The sequence below is a fragment of the Morus notabilis genome, unplaced genomic scaffold, assembly GCF_000414095.1.
Source record: "Morus notabilis unplaced genomic scaffold, ASM41409v2 Scaffold3212, whole genome shotgun sequence".
In the NCBI taxonomy this organism is placed as follows: domain Eukaryota; kingdom Viridiplantae; phylum Streptophyta; class Magnoliopsida; order Rosales; family Moraceae; genus Morus; species Morus notabilis.
This window is the reverse complement of record NW_010361226.1, coordinates 63,349-89,736: the sequence shown is the minus strand read 5'-3', so window position 1 is coordinate 89,736 and position 26,388 is coordinate 63,349. Positions and strand designations below refer to the sequence as shown.

Here is a 26,388-nt window from a genome sequence, read left to right as displayed (position 1 = left end):
CCTCTCCCTTTTGTTGTTTATGCGTTTCAAGTTAGAGAAACGGCATCTCTATCTGTGTCTGTCTTTCTCAAGGATCTTTGCCAATTCCTATTTGTTGTTTTTCGCCAAATTGTGATAGACATCATGCTCTTACTTTGGGAAAAGGTAAAACTCTATTGCATTCCCCATTCCCCCAAGGATATTCACGAGTGTGAGTTCTAGCCACTATAATTTATCCTTCTTTCTGTCATACCTTTCTTTTTATAGGTTATGGCGGGAAGAAGAGAAGAGTTTTAAGTGTTGAGGGTTAAACTCATCGGTGCTCCATGAATTTTGAGATTATTCTTAATTTACCTCCTAAGTTTTAAAAAATGTCACCTTACCTTTTTAATTTTAAATTAGTTCTACTTTATCTCCGTTCATTAGAATTTCCAACATAAGGGGTTAAGGGGAAAAATTCAAAATTTAAGAGTACAAAGTAAGAATTTTTAAAGTTTGAGAGACAAACTGAGAATGGCTCCAAAACTAAGGGGTGTCAGTGATGATAATTCTACTTTTTCTTTTCTTTAAAGCTATATTTCTTTTATACAGTTACATTTCTTTCCGGTTTGGTGAGGCACCTTTCTTGTAAAAAGCATTACGTCTTGTGGCAACTGTGTATCTTGGCATTTCGATGATAGGAAACCTTAATTTTCCTAAGAATTTCAGTAACATCAGAGAAATTGAGAACTTTAATGGATCAAAGAAAACGGAGGAAATGGGTTATACCAATTTGTGATAGGATTTCCAGTCGTATGGCACTTCCTCTCAGGTTTGGCTGCATAGTTCCCTACTAATTCCCTGCCTTACTAACTGATTCCTCCTCTATTTATACTCTGTTATTGCCTCTAATTACTCTACGCACATAATAACACAACAAATCAACACAATCATTACTAATCAACCTTCTAACTAACTCCTATTTGACTTGTAATTTAAGTAACTAACCAAACTAACGAGAGAATTGAGAATTGATCTTTCTCATTCCATTGTTAGCTCTTATACCAAGTTGTTGTTAATAACATACCAGCATGTTTTAATTATCGACCTTAGAATTCAACTAAACTGATTTTAGTGAAGAAGACGAGACAAAATAAAGAAAAATGACAACAAAGGTTTTACGTGGTTCGGTCAGGATTGACCTACATCCACAGGAGGCCAAGAAGGAAATCCACTACAAACGAAGAATTTAAGAGTGTTTAACAGACAAATATCTCATTTCCAAAACAGAAACTAAGCAAGAAAATCCCATGTTTTTTTGTTTTTGTTTTTGTTTTTTGTTTTTGTTTTTTGTTTTTTTTTTTTTTTTTGTTTTTTTTTTTTACAAAATCCCAGGCTTAAAAAGACAGAATCACACCCCAAAAGGAAATAAGTTTTCTTGGCCTCCCTGCACTGAACTTCTCTATGCACAACTCTCCACACAGAACAACAAAAAACAACCACTACAACCACTTATCTTCAACCGCTTGAAACTTCTAGTTCTAAGTCCTGTTTGAGCAGAAAAACGAGGAAATCTGTTTAGAAGTCAACCAACCAACCAATACCGACCATGTCCACAAATCTCAGCATTCTTCACTCAACTTGTCTCCGGCTCCAAACATAACCCTCCGAGCAAAACAAACATGTTAGTCAGTCTAACTACTCTGGAAATTCAGGCCTTGACAGCATTTCCGCGTCAAGAGAGTAACGAACAACAGGAGAATTTCACCACGGGCTATTTTGATCAACCTTTGCTAGGAAATCTGAGTTTCTGTCTTCAAACCTCCAGAATCTGATGACCGCAAACAGCTTGGCCGAAGTTTCCAGACAGTTGCATCTAGTTCACTGCACACATGATCAGAAGGAATTTCAACATAGTCTAAGAACTAAGAAGGCATTCTTTTGAAGCACTGGCTTGATGAGAGTGGTTGAACTCGGTTTAAGCCTGCACTCATAATGTGCATACCACAACTTAAAATATGGATAATTATCATATTAGCAACCTGCCTTCTTTGCGATTATTTTGGGGGTATTCTACGGTTTTAATAATATTAAAATTGTACCCTGACATTTAAAAATGAAAATGGGACAAAAAATTTGCTGTTTGCTAATGCAAATTTTTTTAATTAATTACGTGAATTTAGCCTCTGTTGAGGGTTAGTCCCTGTTTGCTACAGTACTTGACATTTTCCATAAATTAATATCTCAATTACTTGACTAGAGAAAATTATAAAATCTTCAGATTTTGGAATATTGTTTTATGCAAAATTATAGATAGAAAAGACATTCAATTCCTGCACAAGCAGAAACACAATAAATGAGAGAACCTATACTAATGAACATAGATGGTAGTCCTTGCAAAAGATGTATAGTAAAACATACCTCTCATCTTGAAAGGTACTGTATGGTGCTCTTAAGGTCTCCCTTCCAAATATGTCTACTACTATTACCATCTACATTATCATCTAAATACACCCTTTCCAGCTTTGGTGTATGAACCAATCCAAAACAGAAAGCCTCCATTTTGGGGCAACCTCGAAAAAGAACTTTTATCATATTCGGCCAGTCAAAATTGTATTTTCCCAGACAAAAGCTCGTCAACTCTGGTAGGAAAGAAAGCACCAAATCAACTAACTGCGGGAGAATGCTCTTGTCCCCAGTTTCTTCTACCTCAGTTGGTGTTTCGTAGATTATTTGTTCCATCGACTCGCAACCATATACCTTTAGATGTTTGAGATTGATGAGACCCTTGGCAATGGAATACGGGAGTAGAAATTCCAAACTGTCACAACGGTAAACCTCTATTGTAATTAGATTATGAAATCTTGGACTTGCTCTGCCATCTTTGTTGCTTGTTTGCATGCTTTCTGTGCTCCATATCTCTTCCAAGTCAAACATTTCATGGAGTACTAGTTTTTCTAACTTTGGAGTATGAACCTGCAATACGTTGAATTATGTTAATACGGAAGCAAATATAGATAGACATGAAAAAGTACATGGAAGTAACTACCAATATCACGTCACTAGGCTTATCCCTTGACTCAAATAATGAAATCGAACATCTTTGACGTTGAGAGAATAATTAATAAGATTATTTTCATAATTACTTCCGAAGTATGTACTCTAATTCAAAATGCCTCATGATTCAAAACACCCCTCATTTATAGAAAATGATTCAAAACGCCGCTCCGTCCAATTTCGTCTATAACACTCACATATTCCATGATTATCGTATTAAAACTTAATTAATCTGAAAACAATATCAATTAATCTCTAACAAATGATTAATTACTAAAAAAGATTAAAATTATTTTCTAATACTAATTTTGAATATTAAAAAATCATTTAAAAACAAAATAAAAAACTTCTAAGATCTCAGATCTGAGAAAACCAGTCACTTGAGCATCAACCTCCGGTGTCCAGCCCTTCTCCGCCACTCTCATCCTCCTGTGCCACAAGTCCGAAATCGTCGCCGAGTTTCTTCACCAACAACATCTGCCATCCACCTCCAATATCCGCTCTCAATCGAGTCCCCCAACTCCACCCACCCCCACAACTTTCGAGATCTGCTCTAACCTAGAGAGAGAGAGAGAGAGAGAGAGAGAGAGCAGTTTTCCTTTTCATTTTTGTAGTTCTTAAGTTTTTTTTTTTTTTTGTTTTTTGGTGAAAGTAAACTTGTGAGGTTTCAATGAAAGGGAGAAAAGTCGTTACAGACAATATTGGTAATCCAGTTTGGTATCTCATTAATTAATCCAACAATAGGATGAGCCTGACAAGAGACCAAACTTTGCAATCTCATGGGCCACAAAATTGGCACCGGATTCGGCACTATCAATCCTCCACCCTGCTCTGCTGCCAAACGAAGGGCCTGTTTAGTAATTTTTTAAAATGATTTTGTTTTTAATACAAAAATAAAAATAAGATTATGAGATTGTTTTGAGTTATGTGATCGATTTTGAAATTGCGTTTGATTGGATTTTTAAGAGATTATTTTGAGTACAATAAAAAAATAAAATCGTGTTTGGTTATAACATTGTTAATAAGTACTAAAAAATGAAAACAGAAAAAGGAAACCGTTTTCTAATTCCTTCACAAAAACTATTCTCACTGTTTTTTATTTTTCGTGTTTGTTTTCAAAACATTTACTAAACAAACACGGTTTGCAAACCGTTTTCATTTTTGTGTCTCAAAAGACGTGCCGAAATGATTTTAAAAACAATTTAAAACCAATTCCAAACACACCGAAACATTTTCTTTTTCTATTTGAAATAAGTTTTGTATTGTTATTTTTTAATATTTAATTTGATATATTATGCCAAACTTAATATCGTTTCAGTAATATTTAAGATTTGACATGTCAGCAAACATGTCAGTGTTATAGACGGACTGAGACAGAATAGGCATATTGAACCATTTTTTATAGATCCAAGATGTTTTGAATCATTTTAAAAAATCAGGGATAATTTGAATTAGGATGCATAGTTCAAAAACATTTATGAAAATAATCCTAATTAATATCCTACTTTGGATTCTCTTGAGCTAACAACATCTTACATAGGAACCATTAGGCATTAGGTACTCTCCTTAAAAGCTGGCTTACAAGGAAGGGAGGACCTAAGGACTTATAAACTCTCTGACTATCTTACAGTTACTCTATTTCTAGCTTTTCACATGTAAGACAACATCGTGGGAATATCATCACCTCGTCCATTTCAAGTTTATGGACAGTCGTAAGGAGTTCTTTTTATATACCTTCAGATTTTCTGCAACACTTGATATTCTTTTACTTTCTTTTGGCACGTGGGTAAGAAGCAGAGCAATAATCCAAAGATTTCCCAGTTCCATAGTTTAGTCCCAAGTTTTTGGAAATATACTCTAGGGTAGTTTTGGAGGTTTAAATGGAGATTGAAGGCAATTGAATTTTAGATTCTTTTTCTTTGCTCTTTTATTTTTCTGTTGCTTTAAGCTTTCACTAATTCTTAATCATTATACATTTTCCCAGAGCTATTGTGAGATTGACTAACCTAATACTATATTGCTAATTTCTTTTATGTTTATTCAGATTTCATGTTATAACATATATGCAAATATGATTGATAGTTTAGCTTTATAAAGTTTTAAACTGTAGCATCATTGTTGAAGTGTAATACTAACAACTGTTACGCAAAAGACCCGAACCACAGGGATGATGACATATATATAGCGCATGAACAACAACAACAAAAAATGATATGATGGACATCAAGTATCTCTAACAGGAATTATGAGTGGAACATGTGGAAGGATGGTTGAGTGCAATACATACCATTTCATTGAAAATGTGCGATCGAAACTGAGATTCCGTGGTATTATACGACTGATTTGCAACAAATGTCTTGAGAGTCGGGACGGTGATCATTTGCAACTCTGTCAATAATGGCAACTCAATAGTAGACGTAGCACCACAAAACCTTGTAAGACCATTTAAGTATTTAAGTGTCAGAACCTTTAATTGAGAAAACAATTCTCCGTTCCGCGTTTCAACTTCATCAACTCCATTGCCTTCGTTTCTGCAAATGATTTCTTCCATCGACCCACAAAAACTTATCAGAAACTCTTCTAGATTTACTAGCCTTTCAGCAATGTACAGTGGGAACACGCATTTCAAAATTCCACAAGATTGAATTTGAAGAAATACTAAATTTTGAAATGCTATTATTTTCGACTCTGTCTTCCAGATGGATTCTAACATAGGTAGACCAATCAGCTCCATTTTTTCTAAGCAAGAAAGCATTGTAGAATCAAGCTCTGCTTTCCTAGCAAGATCTTTGAAGTCGAATAATGTGACAAGTGATCGACAGTTTTCCACATTGAAATGCTTCAGATGCTTCAAACTTTGCATAAGCATGCGGAGTGGGAACACTGAGCTCAATTTATCACATTCTTTAATATGGAGAAACTCTAAATTCATAAACGTTGTTATTTTCGACGTCTTCCAGATGGATTCCAACATAGGTAGACCAATCAGCTCCATTTTTTCTAAGCAAGAAAGCATTGTAGAATCAAGCTCTGCTTCCCTAGCAAGATCTTTGAAGTCAAATAATGTGACAAGTGATCGACAGTTTTCCACTTTCAAATGCTTCAGATGCTGCAAACTTTGCATAAGCATGCGGAGTGGGAACACTGAGCTCAATTTATCACATTCTTTAATATGGAGAAACTCTAAATTCATAAATGTTGTTATTTTCGACGTCTTCCAGATGGATTCCAACATAGGTAGACCAATCAGCTCCATTTTTTCTAAGCAAGAAAGAATTGTAGAATCAAGCTCTGCTTCCATAGCAATATCTTCGAAGTTGAATAATGTCACAAGTGATCGACAGTTTTCCACATTGAAATGCTTCAGATGCTGCAATCTTTGCATAAGCATGCGGAGTGGGAACACTGATCTCAATGTATCACAATCTTTAATACGGAGCAACTCTAAATTTTTAAATGTTGTTATTTCCCACTCTGTCTTCCAGATGGATTCCGACATAGGTAGACCAATCAGCTCCATTTTTTCTAAGCAAGAAAGCATTGTAGAATCACGCTCTGCTTCCATGGCAATATCTTCAACGTTGAATAATGTTCCCAGTGAGCGACAATGTTCTACTTTGAGATGTTCTAAATTCTGCAAATTGGGCATCAAACTAGATGAAAAGATACTCGAGATTGTTGTACAGTAGATCACCTCCACAAATCGTAGCTGAAGAAATGACTCATCCTGTAGGTCATTAATGTGATTTTTCAATTAAAAAACTAAAAAAAAAAAAGTGTTACTTAACAAAGATTCTCCTAAGATCCAAATGATTCTAAAGGGCTCTTAAGTTTAGCCTGGTCGGATCTATACAAACCTCCAACATTGAGACTACAAGTTGGAATCCTCCATCCCAAATTATAAGCTTTGTAATTAATAGATAATGGGTCTGAAAAACATTAGCCAATGATGAATGATGACTTCTGCTTTTTCGTTATTTTTACCAATAAAAGCAAATGGAATCAGAAAAATGGCCTTAGGGTAAATCAACACTGCCTTAATTTTGTCCTAGTACAAACTTTTGATTTGTGAAGGAATCAATCAAAGTTATAACAGAGTTATTTTGGTTTATCATATTAGTTTCGATGTGATAGTACATATAAATACCTACACAATTTTTCATTTTAATACGTTACCTGCCGTAATCTTACTTGTTTCTTATAATTATTAACAGGCCGAGAAATTGGGGACATGAAATTTTCTCTTAGCTTTTCCTAATGTTCCGAACAAATTTTCTACGCTGATTAAAGAAATGTTGTATTAGATATAAGGTTGAAGAGGCTTTATTTGATATCCTAAAACTAAAAGTAACTATAATAGAAAAATATTAGTTAATATAAAAAAAATACTTTACGCCAAAGTTATCCATTTTTTGTTCATTTAACGACACTAGCTATTTCAATGGCTGGACATAAAGGGACTTTCTAGAGAACGTTTGGTTCATAGATTAGAACCATGAGATTAGAATTATTTTCGAATACTGTAGCGAATCACGAACCATGATTCGAATCAGGAGACGAATCCCCCAACCAAACGACACATTATATTACATACCAAATTGTAACCCTTATCAACAAAGTTCTAGTCTTATATACCATATTTTCCTTTTTTTCCCATTTTTAGAACGAAATAGAATTTTTATACTCACATAAAAATAGTAATCCATACATAATAATAAGAAACAATAAACACTGTTCATTTCTGACCAAAACGCACTGTTTTGATCGCTGTTCACGTTTTTTATTGATTTTTTTTTCTTTTTGTTCTTTTCATCCTCTCTTTTTCCTTTTATTTTTTTTCCACAGAATTTTATATTTATTCGTTGTTGGCCTTTTTTAACTTTTTTCTTTCATTACCTAAATTTTTCTTTTTACAAATGTTATTCTACTTAAATATTACTTTATAGTAGTGTCCTTAAACTTATTTATTCATTCATGTTAGTCCTTTTCTAACATTTTTTTATTTTATTCCTGATTTTTTTTTTCAATGTTTGGTTCCTTTTGCCCTACAATTTATTCATTTTTCATTTTGGTCCTTTTTTATATCTTTTTTATTTTTTCTCTGAAACTTTAATTTTTTTTATTTTAGTCTATTTTTTCCTAAAATTTATTTATTTCTTCTTTTTAGTCTTTTTTTACCCTTTTCTTTTTGCCTTTTTGCCCTAAAATTTTAAACTTCTTCATTTTGGTTCCGGTTGCCGACTGAAATTTATAAACTTGGTATATTCCCCAATCTAATTGGGGTTTGATAATTATAAATCAGGAAATAACATTTAGAAAGTGCAGTAAGGAACATCAAAGTTAAGTACTAGATCCGAGCGGATTAAAGTCGAATTAAGAAAAGAAACCAAATGAATAATACCTGGATGTCAAATAAGGGCTTAGTTGTGGCACTCGAGCTACTACTTGCTAAAGCTGAAACGCTCGGACATAGACTGACGAACTCTGGTAGGTTCTGAAGCTTCACGGATACCAGAAGAGGAAAAGAGATCACTGGTACATTTCTGCTGATACATACCAAGTTTAGTAAATTTACAAGATTGAGATGTATCAAATTTGGGAGCGTCATCTCGGGGACTTTTTTTTCTGCATGCTGATCTCCTTCTCCAAGCTCTATTATTTCTTCCAGCATTGGACAACGTTCTATATCCAGCTCTTCAAGCTCAGGCAAGCCCCTAGCTACAGAAAATGGAAAGAGAGAAGTCAAACTTGCACATGAACTTACTTTGACACATCTTAGTTCTTTGAACAACCCCGCACTCTCGCCGTTACAAAGCTTTCTCATCCTTTTTGCCCCGAAAATAGTCAGAGAATCCAACACAGGGAAGGTATGGCATTGAACTGTGGATGTCGTGTCAATGACGTATTCTAGAGCATTACAGCCAATGAGTAATAGAGATTTCAATTTCGAAAAGCATTCTCCATCCAAGACATTGAGAGCCTCCGTCGTCAACTCATTCATTTGCAACTCTAGAGTTTCAGTTTTCTTCAGAAGCCTAACAATGCAACTCCCCGCAAGAGAATTTCCATCAAAATCAATTAACCTCAAGATATTGTGACTAGAATCCACGTCCAGCTGAGGATCCACGTCCTGCTGACGATCCACGTCCAGGGGCTCAAAATCCAGTTGCTTGTAGGAAGACTTCGCCTTTGGTGGGGGGCACAAATAGAGAAAAATTTATGTATCAGAAACAAAAAATGAACGTCTAATATGCTTAATAATAAAATTTTATTAAACTACATATTAGAATTAACCTCGATAAAGCCCAATTTTTAGATTTTGCATTACTATTATTTATCTTTTTCAAGGATATGGGATGATTAAATTTTTAGCACTTTTTATATAACAGTTTAAAGTAAAATTTAAAAGTAAAATTTAAAAATAAAATTTAACACGGAAAAAATATTTTATTGTACATATTTTAATATAATATCATGAATCTAAAATATAAAAAATATAAATACATACATAATACTTAATCTCCTACAGAGAAAAGTTCACGGAGAATAGAAAACTGTTATATATGAAGGGTTTTCTTTGTCACTCAACAAAAAAGAGGAAAGGATTTTCTTAGATAATATCCTTATTATAATCATAATAATACTTATGAAGGGTTAGTATTTTAGGAGTAATAAGTATATATACAAAGAGAAGTAACTATGTTAAGAATGTTAAACTTGAAGGTTTCGGAACAAAAGTTAATATAAATGAAAAAATAATAAGGAAAAATTTTATTTTCGCTCCTTGAATTTTTGTCTCTTTGTCATTTTTTCCCTCAAGCTTTGAAAATTAATTTGCAAACCCCCCAAGTTTTGAAACGTTATTAACTTTGTCCCTCTGTTGGCATATTTTGGAGGTTGTACAAAATTCAAAAACAGGGTCAAGTTCATTTTTGGCGTTTTTGGACAGATATGGGAAGTCTATTTCAGGCTGTTTGCACCAGATTTGGAATGATTCTCCACCATAAAAGGAAATCAGCTATGGAGCTGATTGGTTTGACTTTTGGTGGCTATTTGATGAGGCTCTTTTGGAAAGAATCCGTTGAGGAGAAGTTGTTTTGTTTAGGGTGATTTTGGTGGGAGAATAGATGGGTCTATTGACCATTTTGGAGTGTATATATTTGGTTTGCAGCGATGAACGTGGGAGAGCTTTTGAATGATATATTCCGCAACAAAAGGCTGTTTTGATACTTGTTGAGTGAATTAAACAAAAGGTGGTTCTTCGGGAGAATAATGTATTGCTTTCGGCAGAAAGTTTTCAAAGACGAGTAGTGCTCGCTGGACAAGGCCACTAAGAGGATTCTCCACAACGGCGACAACATCAAAGAGGGAGTCTTTGAGTGTGTAAGACCGATTGGTGTTTGTAATCTCTTTATCTTAGTAGATTGTTCACTGTCTAAGCGTGGCCACGCAGAATAGGTGTGCGCACCGAACTGCAATACCATTTTCGTGTGTTCTTTATGCTTTCTGTTATTTTATTGCACTCACAATCACTGAAACTAAATTAAAAAAAAAAAACAGATATGTGTATACTTTTACTGTCATTAGTGTCACAACCAGTGTTGTAACACCATTTGTGACACTGGGATAAAAACATACCCTTCAACTATTATTTATCTTTTTTAAGGATATGGGATGATTAAATTTTTAACACTTTCTATATAACAGTTTAAAGTAAAATTTAACACTGAAAAAATAGTTTATTGTACATATTTTAATACAATATCGTGAATCTAAAATATACAAAATATAAATACACACATAATACTTAATCTCCTACAGAGAAAAGCTCACGTAGAATGAAAATCTGATATATTTAAAGGGTTTTCTTTGTCAGTCAACAAAAAAGAGGAAAGGATTTTCTTAGATAATATCCTTATTATAATCATAACAATATTTATGAGGGGTTAGTATTTTAGGAGTAATAAGTATATATAGAAAGAGAAATAACTATGTTAAGAATGTTAAACTTGACGGTTTCATAATAGAAGTTAATAAAATGAAATAATAATAAGGATAAATTTTATTTTCACCCCTGAATTTTGGTCTCTCTGTCATTTTTTCTCCCGAACTTTGAAAAGTAATATGTAAACCCCCCAAACTTTGAAACGTTATTAACTTTGTCACTCTATTGATTTGATTAACAGACTTAATGAGTGACAATTATTAGAGGGATAGTTTAATAGATTACTTTCATAAATACTCCCGAAGTATGTACCCTTTTTAAAAATACCCATTGATCTATTAAAATAAATCAAAATTCCCCCTACTCTATAGAAAACATAAATTAAATAACACCTTCATTGACGTGACATGCCATTAAAAATTAATTAAATATATTAAATTCAAATTAAATCAAGAAAAGTGATTAAATATTAAAAATAATATAAAACACTTTACTTTAAAGGATTAAAAAAATTAAATAAATCAATTTTTTTTTTCAAAAATCAAAATAAGAAAAGAGGACAATTTTTCAAAATTAAATAAATATTGAAAAAGAGGAAGTAAGCTTTTCAAAAAAGCAAATTCCTCTTTTTTTGGTTTTTTTAAATAGTTGATTTATTTAATTTTTGAACTTTTTAAAGTAATGTGTTCTTATATTTTTTTTACTACTTTTACTATTTAATCACTTTCACTGATTTCATTAGAATTTAATATGTGTAATTAATTTTTAATAGCATCAATATAATTGTTATGTTTTCTATAAATTACGGGTTATTTTGATATGTTTTCATAAATAAGGTGACATTTTAAATAAGGTACATACTTTAGGAGGCTTGCGAAAATAATTTATTAAACTACCTCACAATAATCGCATATCGTCAAATCAGTTAATAAAATTAACATAAGGGACAGCGTTAAAAACGTTTTAAAGTTGGAGGGATGCGCAGACTAATTTTTAAAATTTGGAAAAAAGTGACAAAGAAACTAAAGTTTAGGAAAAAAATAAAATTTAATTGAGTGATAAAATGGATGTTAGTCATGATTTTGCTTTGGCAAAAAAAGTTTTAAAAATTGAATAAAGAAGAGAATAGTTTGACGGGATTTTAGGGGCTGTGAAGGGCACTAGTTAAAACTTTAAGGGGACAGCAGTTGACATTACCTGCGTGACACAATTTTAAAAGGAAATCAAAATTAATTCCAGTGGGGGCACGTGCCTCCACTGGCCACTACATGCGTCCGTACCTGCCTCTGCCTGTGCCCAATACAAATCTTAAATCTTTCCAGCCTATCAAATAGATGAACTTCGGTAGATGAACTACTTTGCAGAGACTCAAAACTGATTTTCGGTAGATGAACTTCTAAAGTAGTCAAGTGACAGAGGGAGAGTAATTCTGGGACAACCTCAGTTGGCATGAAACAGTCCTCAAGTCCAGTGACAAATCCAAAACACACCTTAAAGAAAAATTTATGTATCAGAAACAAAAAATGAACGTCTAATATGCTTAATAATAAAATTTTATTAACTACGTATTAGAACTAACCTCGATAAAGTCCAACATTTTGATTTTGCATTATTCTTGTTTATCTTTTTTAAGGATTTAAGGATATGGAAAAAAAATATTTTAAAAATAGACTATTGTACATATTTTAATATAATATCATGAATCTAAAATATAAAAAATATAAATACATACATAATACTTAATATCTACACAGAAAAGTTTACGGAGAATAGAAAATTGATATATTAATTTGAAGGGTTTTTTTTTTGTCACTCAACAAAAAAGAGAAAGGGATTTTCTTAGATAATATCAATATTATAATCATAATAATACCTAAGAAGAGTTGGTATTTTGAGAGAAATAAGGATATATAGAAAGAGAAGTAATTATGTTAAGAATGTTAAACTTTGACGTTTCGGAACAGAAATTAATATAAACGAAAAAATAATAATTGTGATAAAAGTGAATGATGGTCATGATTTTGTTTTGGCAATAAAAAAGTTTTAAAAATTGAATAAAGAAGGAGAATAGTTTGACGGGATTTTAGAGACTGTGAAGGCACTAGTTAAAAGGGAAATCAAAATTGTTGTAGGTATAATTCCAGTGGGGGCACGTGGCCACTACCTGCCGAAGTGTGTATAATTCTTGTAAGTTGCGTAAACTTGAAATGACACCTGACGAAATTTGTTTTTCACTTATGCATCCAGTGGAATCTAGCAACCATAGATTGGCCAAATTTCTGAAGCTAACTGGTAACTGGTTGATATAAGAGCCACGTAAGCTGAGTATCATTAGCGTTCGAAGCTCTCCAATAATTGATACATCACCCAACACGCCATGCTCCAGACACAGTGTTTGAAGACTTTCCAAAACCTTAAGCGGTTCGTTAAAAGTACCTCCACCTTTTGACAAGAAACTTGCGTTCTTAATCTCTAAAACCTTGAGCTTTTCCATTCCTTCTAGAGCAGCTTCGTTAAAAGTACCTCCACCTTTTGATAACAATAAGAGCTCAGCAACATCTCCATGTGTTCCCTTGGTTATCAGCGCACTGCAAGTGTATTGTTGTGCACCAGTTCCATCCACGCTTCGCCATCCATTTAGTTCCACTCCATGTCTTACAAAAAACCGATTTTCATTGCGAGAAGAATCATTTTGCTGGAAACGAAGACAAGCTATATGTAAGGCAACATCACGTACCACATCATGCATTTTGACACATTCTTTTTTGTTGCTATCTAACAACAAAGAGCGGTTCTTTAGCTCCTCAATCAACGCTCCAACGTGATCCCTTCCTTCTTCCATTGATGTAATCCCTTCATATAGTTGAAGCCCAACTCCATGTCTAACCAAATCTTCTACCCTTATGTCACTCCCTTCTGGATACAGACAGCAAAACAAAAAAAGTGATTTTGCATCTTTTTTTTCCATACAGTCATAACTAAACTCTAGTCTTGAATAAACCCTTGGCAACACTTCTGGAATGCTTTGTGGGCTGTTTCTTCTTAGTTGTCTAAGCGCATCGTTCCAAGTTGGTTTACTTTTTCCGTGCAGTGCCCTTCCGACTGTTGAGATTGCTAGTGGCAAACGGTCACATTCACTTAGAATTTGCTCTGCTGTAGTGCGCAACTCAGGTGATTCAATGGAACTTCCTGCCATCTCCTTAAACAGACTCCAAGCTTCATGCGGTTGCAAAAGCCCAACAAAGAAGTTCATCTTGGTTTCCATCTCCATGTATATGTCTTGATTCCTGGATGATATCAAAATTTTACAATTCCCGAACGGTGGAATTCCTACTTCCTCAAAATCAATTCTTTCCCAAACATCATCTAATATCACAAGGACCTTCTTGTCACAATCTAGTCTTTCAGATAACTTAAATGCTCTTGCAGACAAATTATATCCAGAAAGTGTCAAACCCAGAAATTCAGCAATATCACCTTGAATCTTCTTGAATTCAGGATTTCGTCCAACACCCGCCATCGCAACTTCGTTAAAAATACCTTCACCTTTTGCCCTCTTAAAAACTTCTTTCAGCAAGGTCGTCTTGCCAATACCGCCCATCCCCCATATAACAATTGGATTGGTCCGATCATCCTTCAAAGCATGCATGACCGCTTCAATAAGTGAAGCTCGTGACTCAAAAGCAGTGTAAGCAGAAGCAGATTTTGGCGCTTCCGAGGAGGTGCCAGCTGTAGTGTAAGCAGAAGCAGATTGTGGCGTGACAGAGGAGGTGCCAGCTTCCTGGATCGTACTCGCTGCTTGAATTGAAGCCTCAGAGTAATGTGTAGCTACAGATGTTCTCCCTGGAGGAAGAGCAGGAAGGGATACAGTTTGGAAGTTCCCACATTGAAGGAAATCATTGACCACCAGAGACATCCTCTTGGCTTTTCTACCCAAGTAATAACGTGACTTCAAATTTGGACACCACCCATTGAAGCACCAGGCATTTGATACTCTTTCTTCCGTAAAATACGTCTCCTTTTCTTCAATTTTTTTCCCCACATCCTCCAGCCATCTTTGAACATCCGGAGGTATTCTCTCTAAGTTTCTTTCTGCTGCATCAACTTGCTCTTGAATAGTGCTTCTTCTATCACTCAAAGTCTCCACTTGACTTGTAAGATGTCTAATGCTCCTTCTGTAGTAGATTGCATAACTCAGATGCCTCCAAACTGGTGCCACTATGATTTCTGATAATGTTGAAGAGATTGATAAACAAAGATCCATATTTCTCTTTTCTCCTGTTTTTTTTTTTTTTTGTTTTTTTTTTTTTTTTTTGTTTTTGTTTTTTTTTTTTTTGTGGAGTACCTATAATTGTACCTACAATACAAGAAATGAAAAAAAAAATATCCAGGAGGAGAAAACTTGTAAAGAGAAATAAACAGAAAAAGAATGCCCACACCAAAAAGACAAGATTAGTCAATCTTATCTTTTTAGGGTGACTTCTACAAATTGCAGCTGGAACAACCGAGACAATCTGATCTGAAAGACAAGAACATACAAAAAATCAAGAAAGATCTTTAAATAGTCAAACTAACAAGATTAAAAACAACCCAAAAAAAAAAAATAGCAAGATATATTCTTCCTGTGTTAGCTCTTTTTATATAATATATACGATATACACACAAGTCAAAAATGCAATGCAACAAAGAGAGAATCGACCAAGCTCCTCAAGCAAACGGGCTATATTACATCTGTATCAAAGGTGAAGAGCACTTTCTTTCCACTTTCTTCCCTAACGTTCTTCTTTGAACCAAGAGAACGTGATAATTTATAAAAAATAAAAATAAAAAAAATAGTAATAATAACATACAACATAATACAATAGCAATGCAAAAAAGACAACAGCGTGAATACAAAATCTAAGGAAGCGATAAAAATAAGGGAAATAGGAAGTATAAACAAAATGAGCTTACAATTAATTTTTTTTCTTTGTTTCATTCTCTTTATTTTTATTTTTTATTCCTTTTCCGTTTTGTGCATAAAGCAATTGAAGTTCATCTTTGCAAATTTTGAAAGGCATACCTTGCCCAGCTGAACTGTTTGTTGATGACAGCGAGTTATCAGTATCTAATGACTGCAGATTCCTGGAACAAGATAGCAACAAGCTAGCGATCTCTTCTGCTTTTGAGGGACTATTTAGTATTTACTCGCATTCTCAAAACCGTTTACTTTGATGATACATATAGAGGTGGTACAAGAAATGAAAAGAAGCTCATATTAGCCTACTACTTAATTTAGAGTATCTGAGATCGTGCCCATGTATCCTTAACATTAGCACATCCGGTGAGCCTTACTTGTCATGAGGTAGGGCCAGACAGTTGGGCTTTCACAAGAATTTAGGTAAAGCGGATAAAGATAGAACCACTTTCGGTGAAGTGGCCGACAGTTTACTATTACACTTTTGATTTATGCAAAATAAAACAAAAATTACTGTACAAGTAAAGCGGATAAAGATAGAACCACTTTCGGTGAAGTCGCAGACAGACTATTATTACACTTTTGACTTATGCAAAATAAAACAAAAGTTACTGTACCAGCTGGGAGGAACTTTAGTCATTGTAGATGGAGGTGTAGTCTGAGGAGGATGTGTCCGGTCTTAATTTTTATTTTTTATTTTTAATTAATATATATTTAGTTAAATAATTATATTAATAAAAAAATATCAATTAAAAATAAAAATAAAAATCTAAACGATGTACTTTTTAAGAGTAAGTTTAGTAATCTTCTGTTGCCCTAAAAACATTCAGAAACCTATTTGTTTCATGACGCCTAACGAATATGCTAACGCTCATACCTATTTGTTTCGTGACGCCTAAAGAATATGCTAACGCTCATCATCCCATTTGCATACTTTTCTTTACCTAAAACTCTTGGCTGGTAATTCATAGGTTTGCCTAGCCATTAATCCGGAAACTTCCTTCCTCACGACTGAGAAATTCTACGAACACAAATTCTCTAATAAATTCATATAACACCTTTTACGAAACTAAGAAGAGGCACTCGGAAGATAGTTAACTTCGTAATCAAATTCGTAAGCTACTTAGAACTTACAAGTAGAAGCAATACACGATTGAAATGTTTCTCCTCCAAAAGAAATAAATAAAACAAATAGCTGAAAATAAGGGGGAAGAGAAACCAGAAAACAGGACCGCATTTGCCGGAAATGTACAACAGCGGCGCCAGGAACTCCTGCCGTGGCGGTGAGCAACATGCAGATTGAATATTTGAATTCAAAGATAGAGACGACATTGAATTCGACATTTGGCTGGGTATTCGTTTTTTTATTTTTCTTTTTCTTTTCGAAAAGTAACAACTAAAAAGAAAAGGTAATTGGATGGATGGTCTCTGGTTCTTATTCTTTAAATTTTAGTAAAATAGTCCTAAAGTTATTAAATTGGTGTAATTAAAATTTTTTTTTGTCTAATTTTATTAATTTTTTAATAAAATTAATCATCTATAAGACATGTGATCTTATAAGAAGATATTTCAGTAAAATATTAAGGTAAGGGTATTTTTATTTTTTAAGGAAATGAAAACAAAAAGAAAAAAAAACGTAAACTCATAAATTGAGAAGGAAAACAAAAAAGAGTCCAAGGGTTGCCTTTAATTGGATTAGAGATGCCCCCACATACCAAGTTGGAGAAAATAAGTGTTGAAGCAGAGAGTTAAAACCTCCATCCTCATCTTCGTCCCAAAAAAACAGATCTTGACTCTCTCTTAAACGCCAGCAGCGACCTCCAGGTGGCCCGTTTTTGTCGGCGACCTCCAACTCACAACGGAAAGCCTGATTTCTTCGCGACCCGTTGGCCCACGGAAGAGATTGGCGCGATTTCGTCAAGACCCGTCGCGCAGCAAATTTCATCGCGTCGAAGATCGCGATTTCCGTTGACCCACGGAGGAGATCGGCGCAATTTCGTCAGGACCTATTCCTATGCGGCGGATTTCATAGCAATTCATTATGGGTCGCGATTTCGACGTAGGTTCGCTACTATCGACGTCACGAAGTTCATCGCGATTCGCGTCCCCCGACATCGCGACGGTCGCGACGTCTCGACTGAAATCACGACTTGCCGTGACGAAACTGGGCGGCGAGTTTGGGTCCAAATCCCAGCAAAATCCAGTCGGTTTTCTTTTTTCTAGTTTTTTTTTTGTTTTTTGTTTTTAATTATTAGTGAGTTGATTTATGTTTGAGATATTTTTATAACTTCACTATAAAAGTGAGATATCTATTTAAAATTTAACGGGATTGAAAAAATTTAAGAGTTGTTCTTTTTGAAATGTAATTTGAACGTAATTTTTGAGTTGAATTTGAGTTATAACTTGAATTGAAGTTAGAATTTAAATAAAATTAAATAAAATTGAAACTTAAAAAAACGTGAACTTAAATAAAATTAAAATTTGAGTGATTTTTTTTTGAATTTTTTAAGAAAAAAAAAACATACCCTTAATTATACTAATTTAATAATGTTGAGGATTATTTTGTTAAAATTAAAAAAATTGAGATTAAACTGTTATCAATTAAAAAAGTGAAGGACCATCCCAAAGAAAAGTGAACGAGGAATTAGGGAACACCGAAATAGATCATATCTGCCGATGAGGGGGGAAAAAAAAAAGGAAGCTTCATGTAAGAATATTGAAGTTATAAACATCCGTCCAAAATAGACAATTTTTTTTTCTAAAATGAAAGAAAAGACGAAATATTAGTTAATGCTATCTGATGCTCAAAATCTTAAGCCCCATTTGAGTTTATACTTAAACTCATGATTCTTATTTTATTATAGTATTTTTTTTATCTCACAAAAATTACTCTCATAAAATTCTCATTAATGAATCACAAATTTAGAATCACTATTCGTGAATCAAACGGACCTTAATACTTAGTATAACAGCGTTTATACATACATAAAATGTTATTGCTATGTACCTGAAGTCAGTTATGAGCCCTAATCCGCATTTTCTGGCTGTTCATATGACCATACATGTTACATTCTACATATGAGCACCCAAAAAAAGACTTTTTATCTTCTTTTTCCTTTTTCTGTTCTTTTCTGCTTTTGTTCCACCAATCTGGTAAAAACTAAAAAGTCTTCGATAAGCATTTGCAATGATACCACCTTCTAGACCACAACTCAATTATGCTCTAATGCATTGTTAGTTGCATTTTGTTGCTTTGCATTTTTTAGGAAAAAAGGAAATAAGTCTCACAAGGAGGCACGAGTATTTGAATAATTTGCAATTTAAAAAAGTAATCTTCTTTGGAAATCAACTTCCGTTATTCCTTAATGATTTTTTAACTTTGAAAAATTCCTTATATCTCAATGAAATATGCGTTTAATGTGTGACATGAAAAAATAAAATAAAATTACAGAACCAATTCCCAAGTTGAAATTTTGAGCAATGGAATTGACTTTGGTGTCATCAAGTCAATAAAATGGATTATTACAATGATCCAAAATCAAGAAAATTGTAGAAAAGATCTAGTAATTTTTATGTATTATTGTAATAATCTCCATTCTCCTTCACTACAGATATACCCTGTTCAATTTTTCTTCCGGTAGTGTATAAAAATTGAGACTTCATATCTTATTAGCTAGTATATCCAACTATCCATCACATATGACTCAATCACATATTCACCAGCCTATTCACAGTTATCTAGTGAACACATGCTGCCTGATTCAAAAAACTAAGGTTAGCTAGCTAGCTTCATGAATTGCCACTCCTTGATTCACCGTGATAGAAACACTGCCCGGAACAGCCACATTCGACTCGATAACCACACGATTAGCCGACGAATTCCGAAGAACATGATTAGGAAATCCACCTCCATTAGTGCTCAAAGAGTATTGGACATCCCTAATAAGATTAGGAAACAGAAGAACCCCATTGAAATCAACTGTCCATGAGGTCCCATTGCCTTGAGCAGCACCTTTTGCAACTGTTGCCCTTAACTTCATTCCCTTCACATTGTTCCTATCCACAACAACTTGGTCAATGTCCTTAAAAGGCCCTTTTGATTGGTCCAACTGAACAATCTCAACCCCTTTTCCTGACCCACTAAACATGTTGTCCACAATATTGACCCCATTTGCCACCCCATTCACTGATTTCAACACAACATATGCATCACCAAGGAAAAAACTGTTCGAGATCAGAAGCTGAACTGGGTCTTCAGCAACAATCCCAGTGTAGTCCAAATAACAATTCACAATCCGGGTTTGGGTTAAACCCGGCAATTTCAAGTAAATCCCAGTGCCCCCAAAGCCAGTGGCCTTGTTATAGCAATGTACACCAGAAAGTGTATTGGCCTGTCCAGAGACCATAATTCCTACGGCAGCAGAAAATATCACCACGTCAGTGACAGCATTGTCATTTCCCGCTAGGACGATGGCTGTTCCGGAGAAGTTCCTCTCCCCGGGGTCTCCACCGGCAGTGATGTGTTGCCCGAGGAACGAGTTTCGGATGTAGGTCTCGTGGCCTTGTTGGACTTGGATACCTGTGGTGGTGAAATGAGTGATATAGCAATTGTCTATGCTTGTTCTGAGTGAGTTTATGACTGAAATGGCTCCTCCTCTGTAGTTGGAATCCAACATTAGGTCCTTAAGTGTGATGTACTCATAGTTATAGGATGAGGAAGAAAGCTGAGCATCAACTGTGGTCTTGTTGTTTTGTGGGCTCTTGTTAGTGGAAGATGAAGAAGACAGATCAATTAAGTATCCGCCAGTTGGGAAATCATCAGAAGCTCTTAATGTTCCTCCATGAATCTGTGTCATCACCAAATTCAAGTCAGATCGAAAAAAATTCTGCGGAATTCTCAAAATTTGTAGATTTCCAAGGAGAAAAAGAAAAAATGGTAGCTAGAGCCTAGAAAAAAAAGGCGTATACTTTTCTCAGCTTATGAAATGAAATGAATCATTGTCACACTTCAAAATATTCATAGGAAAACATGATTTGTTTTCAAACTTGAGAACAACGTGTCCCTAACGACTCAGAAAATAACACTTATCAGGGAAGAATAAAACCATTGTTCTAAGTCACGTCAAACTAACTGTTTAACCAACTATAATTTCTTGGGAGTACAAAATGAGACCAAATTATAACTCTTCTGTGCAAATCAGACACCTGTATCAGTCGACTATAGACATGGGGCCTCTCCATCGTTTTTTTCTTTAATAACAAGAAAGGAAAGAAAATAAAAACAAGACGCTCACACTTGGTCCTTCCATCAAAATCGTTAAAAACTAATTAAAAAATAAAAAATCAACCATTTGGCCTAACATGCCTAATTAGTGAATGGTATTTCAAACAAATAGTAACTAAATAAATTTCAAAAAATAAAAAATTGATCTCTCTACACAAATTTGTTGGCTAAGGAGTACATAGGTAAATTTATTTCATAAGCAGTGATTTATCTAAGATACATTTGTTATTTAGACATGTGAGGATTATGTGGTTAATTCTGTTAAGTTTTTTAACAGATTTTGTTACGTAAATGTCAAAGTTAGACATTTTGATAGATTATGGTGTGATTTGTAACGTTTTGAAATTTAGGTGCCAAAATAGGAGAAGGAACATAATTTGGAGGCAAGACTTGAAATCAAAGCGCCCTAGAAAAAAAATGCCACGTGTCCTTTGGTATTGAGCCATTGTCAATAACTTACAATATGGATCTTCCAAAAAAAAAAAAAAATCATAACATGGACCTACTGTTACCTTTTAGTAGCCTAACTAGGATTTAATTAAATAAGAGATTTTATTTATTTTATTAATTTAAATTTAAATTTTAAATTTTATTGTAATAAAAATATTTTAAAAATAATCGCATTTAATTTTTTTATTATAATAAAAAAAATTATATAAAATCATAACAACAGATCCGACAAACACATGACGACCCTTTTTGCCTCGAAGGAAACGAAAGTAAAATTAAAAGAAGAGTAAACAGAACTGAAGCATGAGAGAGAGAGAGAGAGAGAGGTTAAAGGCTTAAAGCCATGGGGACGTCGTCCCCATCCCACTATGCCACGTGGCATTATCACTGAATCAATATTATAAACTTTTCAAGTTTGAATAGGAAGCCCCACTTTATTGGGTAGTTGATATCTAGCACCTACCAGAATTAAATCAAATTAACAAAAACATCAACAATTTCCATGAATACACGTACGACAAGAAGACAAGAAGACAAGAAAGGAAAATTTTGAGGGAAAAAACAAACATAGAGAAAGAGAGATTGAAGCATACGACGACATTGCCGGCCCCGGTGGCGGGAAAGCGAAGGGGACGGCTGACGAGGTAGTGGCCGCCCTGAAGATCAATTCTTGCGCCGCCGAGATTGGCGATTCCTTCCATCAAGAATCCTTGCTTTGGGCCTTCAAACGCAGCCGACATTGCCGCTATGATTGCGTCCGTGCTGTCGGTTTTCCCGGTCGGATCTGCTCCGTACGATGTCACGTGATACACCCTTGTACTTGTACTACCGTCCCCCTCCTGGTGCGACCAAATTAACGTTTTTTTAACAAATAGCTCGTGTTTCAACAGTAATCAAATTTATTTTTAAAAAAAAAATGCCGTAGCACAAAAAGTATGATCCAACAAAATAGACGGAGTTAAGTTGAAAAGAACAAGACCTGAGGTTGTGGAGAAGGGGAGGTATTTGATGGAGATGGAGATGGTGCAGAATCATGCCTCACAAGAGAGGCCTTAAAAGCTTGCATTTTGAGGAGATGGGATTGGCCCATTGGAGATTGGTTCTCTCCGTACACAATATGGTTTGTAAAACAACTGGCTAATAACCCCATTATCATGATAAACCATGATATGAGAGATTTTTTTCTTCCCATTCTTGTTCCCATCTCTCTCTCTCTCTCTCTCTTTCTCTCTCTCTCTCTAAGCTCTAGAGAAGAAGAGAGTTTGATTTTCTCTCTCCTAAGTTGGAAGGGGAGTTGTTGAGAGAGAAAGGGGTGTTTGGTTTTTGTACTTTTATATACGTAATGTAAATTGTGGAGAAAAGAAATGGTTAGAGGAAGTCAGGGACATGGAAAGAGAAAGGCCTAACTAAGATTTGGATTTGCTAACAAAATGATAGGAAAAACGTCCTCTTTATAGGATCACACATAAAACACCACCACATGAGTGGTTTTTATATGTAACCCACTTTTTTATTTTATTTTACTTTTTTTCAGGTTTTTTCTCCGGAAAGTGAAGGCATTTATTTGCCGATGCCAACTTCGTAGTTTTGGGACCTCAACATGTTTGACATTGTGTAAAAAGGTTTTTTTAGAAGGAATTGGCAAAAATGGACTATGGTTTTAGCTTTTTTTTTTTTTTTTTTTTGTTAATACAAAGTTTGTCTTTAAGCAAGAATCTAGATATGTAGAACAGGGGAATTCCTCCACTGAGTCTATTCTCCCAATACCATAAGTACTATTGCACGTGTACCAATCAAATACTGCCACAACTTTGTCGTTTAAGTTAACTAATTAAATATTGGGTGATCAATGAATTAATGCTTTCGGGTCATGTTGAGAATAACTTCAACATGAAGAATTGTTGATTAATTCCCAACAGCAGTAGTTTGAAATCATATCACGGGCCAAGAAATGGCAGGCTTGCATGTGACCGTGGTTTATTTGCTTTTTTTGGTTTTTTGATCTTTTATGTTGATTACTCTTTTGGCTTGATTTTGTTTTTTTTTTTTTTTTTTTTTTTTTTTTTTTTTGGAAAGTGAGGGCGTTGTGAACAAAATTACCAAAAAGTAGAATAGCAATACGAAGACATTTTCTTGATGTTTAATGACCATTGATATATATATATATATGTATATGTATATGTGTGTATATATATATATATATCTTTGATCAGTTTTTTTATTTATCTTTTCTTCTAATTATATGTCCATCATTATAATTAAAGAAAATCTTTTTTAAAATAAGAAAAAGAAAGAACATCTATGGGTTGGCAACAGAAAACATGTCACTCAAAGATCAAGCCTTAGCGTAAACAGTTTGAGAAAATGGCACTTTTTTGGGAAATTGTAATTATATAAAATAGTAAAAGTGTTCATTTTTTTAAAAAAAAGAAAATGTTCATTTTAAGAAAGCACCAAATTTGTTGAGTGCATAAAAAGAAAATATTAATCAAAATATGAAAACCAAGCAATGATTCCGCCTCATAATAATGGATGTTTGTAACTAACGTGTTGGTATAAAGTTTAACATGGATTATGCCTTTTCATGTTTTTATTTATTATTTTTTCTATAATGCACTTTTGAAAATATTTATAAAAAAAAAGTCAATATTAAACTTTATTTTTTATTTTTTGTTGAAATGTTATATTTTCAACAGCATAAAGGATGAAAATTATAGAAAAAGATATTTTCATAGTTGATGCATTAAAATGAACTTAATTAGAATAGCTGGAAAATCAATTGCTTGGAAATTATATATTTTCTCATAAATGTTATTTATGAGATAATCCAGTGCACCATATATGTAAGGCTGTGAGCCCACTCAATATTCTTTCAAGAACCGCGCCCTTATGGACTAAGGAAATCATGTAGCTAGATACATATATAAGTACAAATCGAATGCAACAAAAAAACAAAAAAAATAAAAAACAAAAAAAAACACGCACACACAAAAACAAAAACAAAAAAAAAAAACAAAAATACATACACATAAATGTGCATAAACAATAATTATAGTAAATAGTATATTTTTAAATGGATTTTGAGTAAAAAGCATATTTTTAAAATGATTTAAATTTACTAGTAAATATTTTGTTTTTCTAGAATATAACCCTTCCGCTACTTTACACTTTTTTCTAATATATAATTTTGCTAAATTATGGTTATTTTGTTTTGCTAGATAATATAATATATACATATTTTAGTAGTAAATCAAATTCCTCAACCCAAAATACATATGATACTGTATTATATATATATATCTATATATATATATATATATCTATAGAGAGAGAGATGAGAATCTTTTTGGTAGGAGGAAAGAAAATATGATAGAAATGAAATATAGAAGTGATGGAAAATAACAATGATGGAAAGGAAATTGATTTTCTTTTATGTTGTTTGGTATGAGAATATGGAAAGAAAATGAGCTTACATTCACTTGTTTGGTATTGGAAGTTAAATTGAGAGGAAAGAGAAAATCTTATTCGTAAATTATTTTTATATTCTTAAATTTTTTGCTTGGATGTTGATGGAAAAAATGTAGTTTAGTAACTTTGCTCACTTTAATTAGTTGTCTTCATTTTTCATTCCATTTTCCGCCCACTTGTGGAAAGAAGAAAAATGGTGGGACCCACATGTACTATTTTTCACTCCATTTTCTCTTCCTCTCTCTTTTCTCTGCCACCAAACAACCTACATTTCCATTTTTCCTCCCAAAATCTCTCCATCTTCTTCCTTCTTTTTACTTTTCTTTCCTACCAAACATAGTGTTAAAGACATTCGGATTTTGTTTTTAAAAACTAATATGGGATTATAATTGCTTATTTATTTATTTAAAGAAAAACTAATAAATATTTATTTTAGAAGACCCTGGTTATTTGAATTTTTTTTTGGTATGTTGAGTAATCTCATCTTGAGAAATGCTAATGACATTATTTTGTCACTCACTCTACTCACTGTTTGACACGTGAATTTCACTATCTCATTTTTTATTTAAATAATAATATAGCATGTTAGTGGAGTCCACGTGTTAAATAGAGAGACTAAAGAGTGTTGTTAACATTTCTCATCTGCCATTTGCAGAAATCAGGTGTGTTCTTTTCACAACTCAAACTTTTTTTATGAGAGAGAACACTGTAATAAAAAAGTTTAATTTAAATTTTTAGGATAGAAAACAATACTGTAGCAAAAAAAATTTAGTTGTTATTTGAGTTGTGAAAAGAACAAAAGCAGCTTGATAATTAAGAAACTAAATTCAAAATCATTATTGGGCGCTAAAAAAATCAAAATGATGCATTATGACGTGAAGGACCAAAAAAAAAAAAAAATCATGTGAGTGCATGTATTGGTGGGTTCATTAGTACTGTTTGGATGAAGGGCTAATGAGTTCTATCTTTTGCTGAATCTAAAATTAGTTCCATCTACCCAAACACAAGTTACCTTCTACTTTTAATGGGTCAATTTATGAATTCAATATGGGGGTCCATCTTTTGGCATTTTCCACCACCATACATACACACACGTATATATATACACCATTTACATAATCGAATATGGTGAAAACTAGGTAATTCTAGATGTCCTAACGTCAAAATTTGGTAACGTTTTATGTTATAAATGTAAGACTCTTTATTTATTTTTTTTAATAGTCAGGCCTTTAAGTTATTCTCTCATAACTTAATGAGTCATAAGCTAGG

The 26,388-nt window shown here is 33.6% G+C and overlaps 2 protein-coding genes across 2 annotated transcripts; both read right to left on the bottom strand.

The window, feature by feature from the left end:
• Positions 1-1,154: 1,154 nt before the first annotated feature.
• On the bottom strand, positions 1,155-16,498 carry LOC21388395. The gene is made up of 7 exons (XM_024166071.1): positions 16,023-16,498; positions 13,125-15,479; positions 12,241-12,450; positions 8,417-9,202; positions 5,303-6,742; positions 2,380-2,934; positions 1,155-1,842 (listed from the first exon to the last, which is right to left on the bottom strand). The coding sequence occupies exons 2-6, from the start codon at positions 15,222-15,224 to the stop codon at positions 2,383-2,385; spliced, it is 5,088 nt and encodes a 1,695-aa protein (XP_024021839.1). The 5' UTR covers positions 15,225-15,479; positions 16,023-16,498; the 3' UTR covers positions 1,155-1,842; positions 2,380-2,382.
• Positions 16,499-19,586: 3,088 nt separating this feature from the next.
• LOC21388393 (polygalacturonase QRT3) lies at positions 19,587-22,878 on the bottom strand. The gene is made up of 3 exons (XM_010098817.2): positions 22,631-22,878; positions 22,245-22,490; positions 19,587-20,764 (listed from the first exon to the last, which is right to left on the bottom strand). The coding sequence occupies exons 1-3, from the start codon at positions 22,853-22,855 to the stop codon at positions 19,697-19,699; spliced, it is 1,539 nt and encodes a 512-aa protein (XP_010097119.2). The 5' UTR covers positions 22,856-22,878; the 3' UTR covers positions 19,587-19,696.
• Positions 22,879-26,388: the final 3,510 nt, after the last annotated feature.

Excerpts from the sequence above, each read along its gene's own strand:
- LOC21388395 (XM_024166071.1), bottom strand. The coding sequence starts at position 15,224 with ATGGATCTTTGTTTATCAATCTCTTCAACATTATCAGAAATCATAGTG. Across the intron at positions 12,451-13,124 it reads AATTATACACACTTCGGCAG|GTGTGTTTTGGATTTGTCAC; the intron begins GTAGTGGCCACG and ends TTTTTCTTTAAG. Across the intron at positions 9,203-12,240 it reads TTGGGCACAGGCAGAGGCAG|GCGAAGTCTTCCTACAAGCA; the intron begins GTACGGACGCAT and ends CCCCCACCAAAG.
- LOC21388393 (XM_010098817.2), bottom strand. The coding sequence starts at position 22,855 with ATGGGAACAAGAATGGGAAGAAAAAAATCTCTCATATCATGGTTTATC. Across the intron at positions 22,491-22,630 it reads CCCCTTCTCCACAACCTCAG|GAGGGGGACGGTAGTACAAG; the intron begins GTCTTGTTCTTT and ends TGGTCGCACCAG. Across the intron at positions 20,765-22,244 it reads CCGGGGCCGGCAATGTCGTC|ATTCATGGAGGAACATTAAG; the intron begins GTATGCTTCAAT and ends GTGATGACACAG.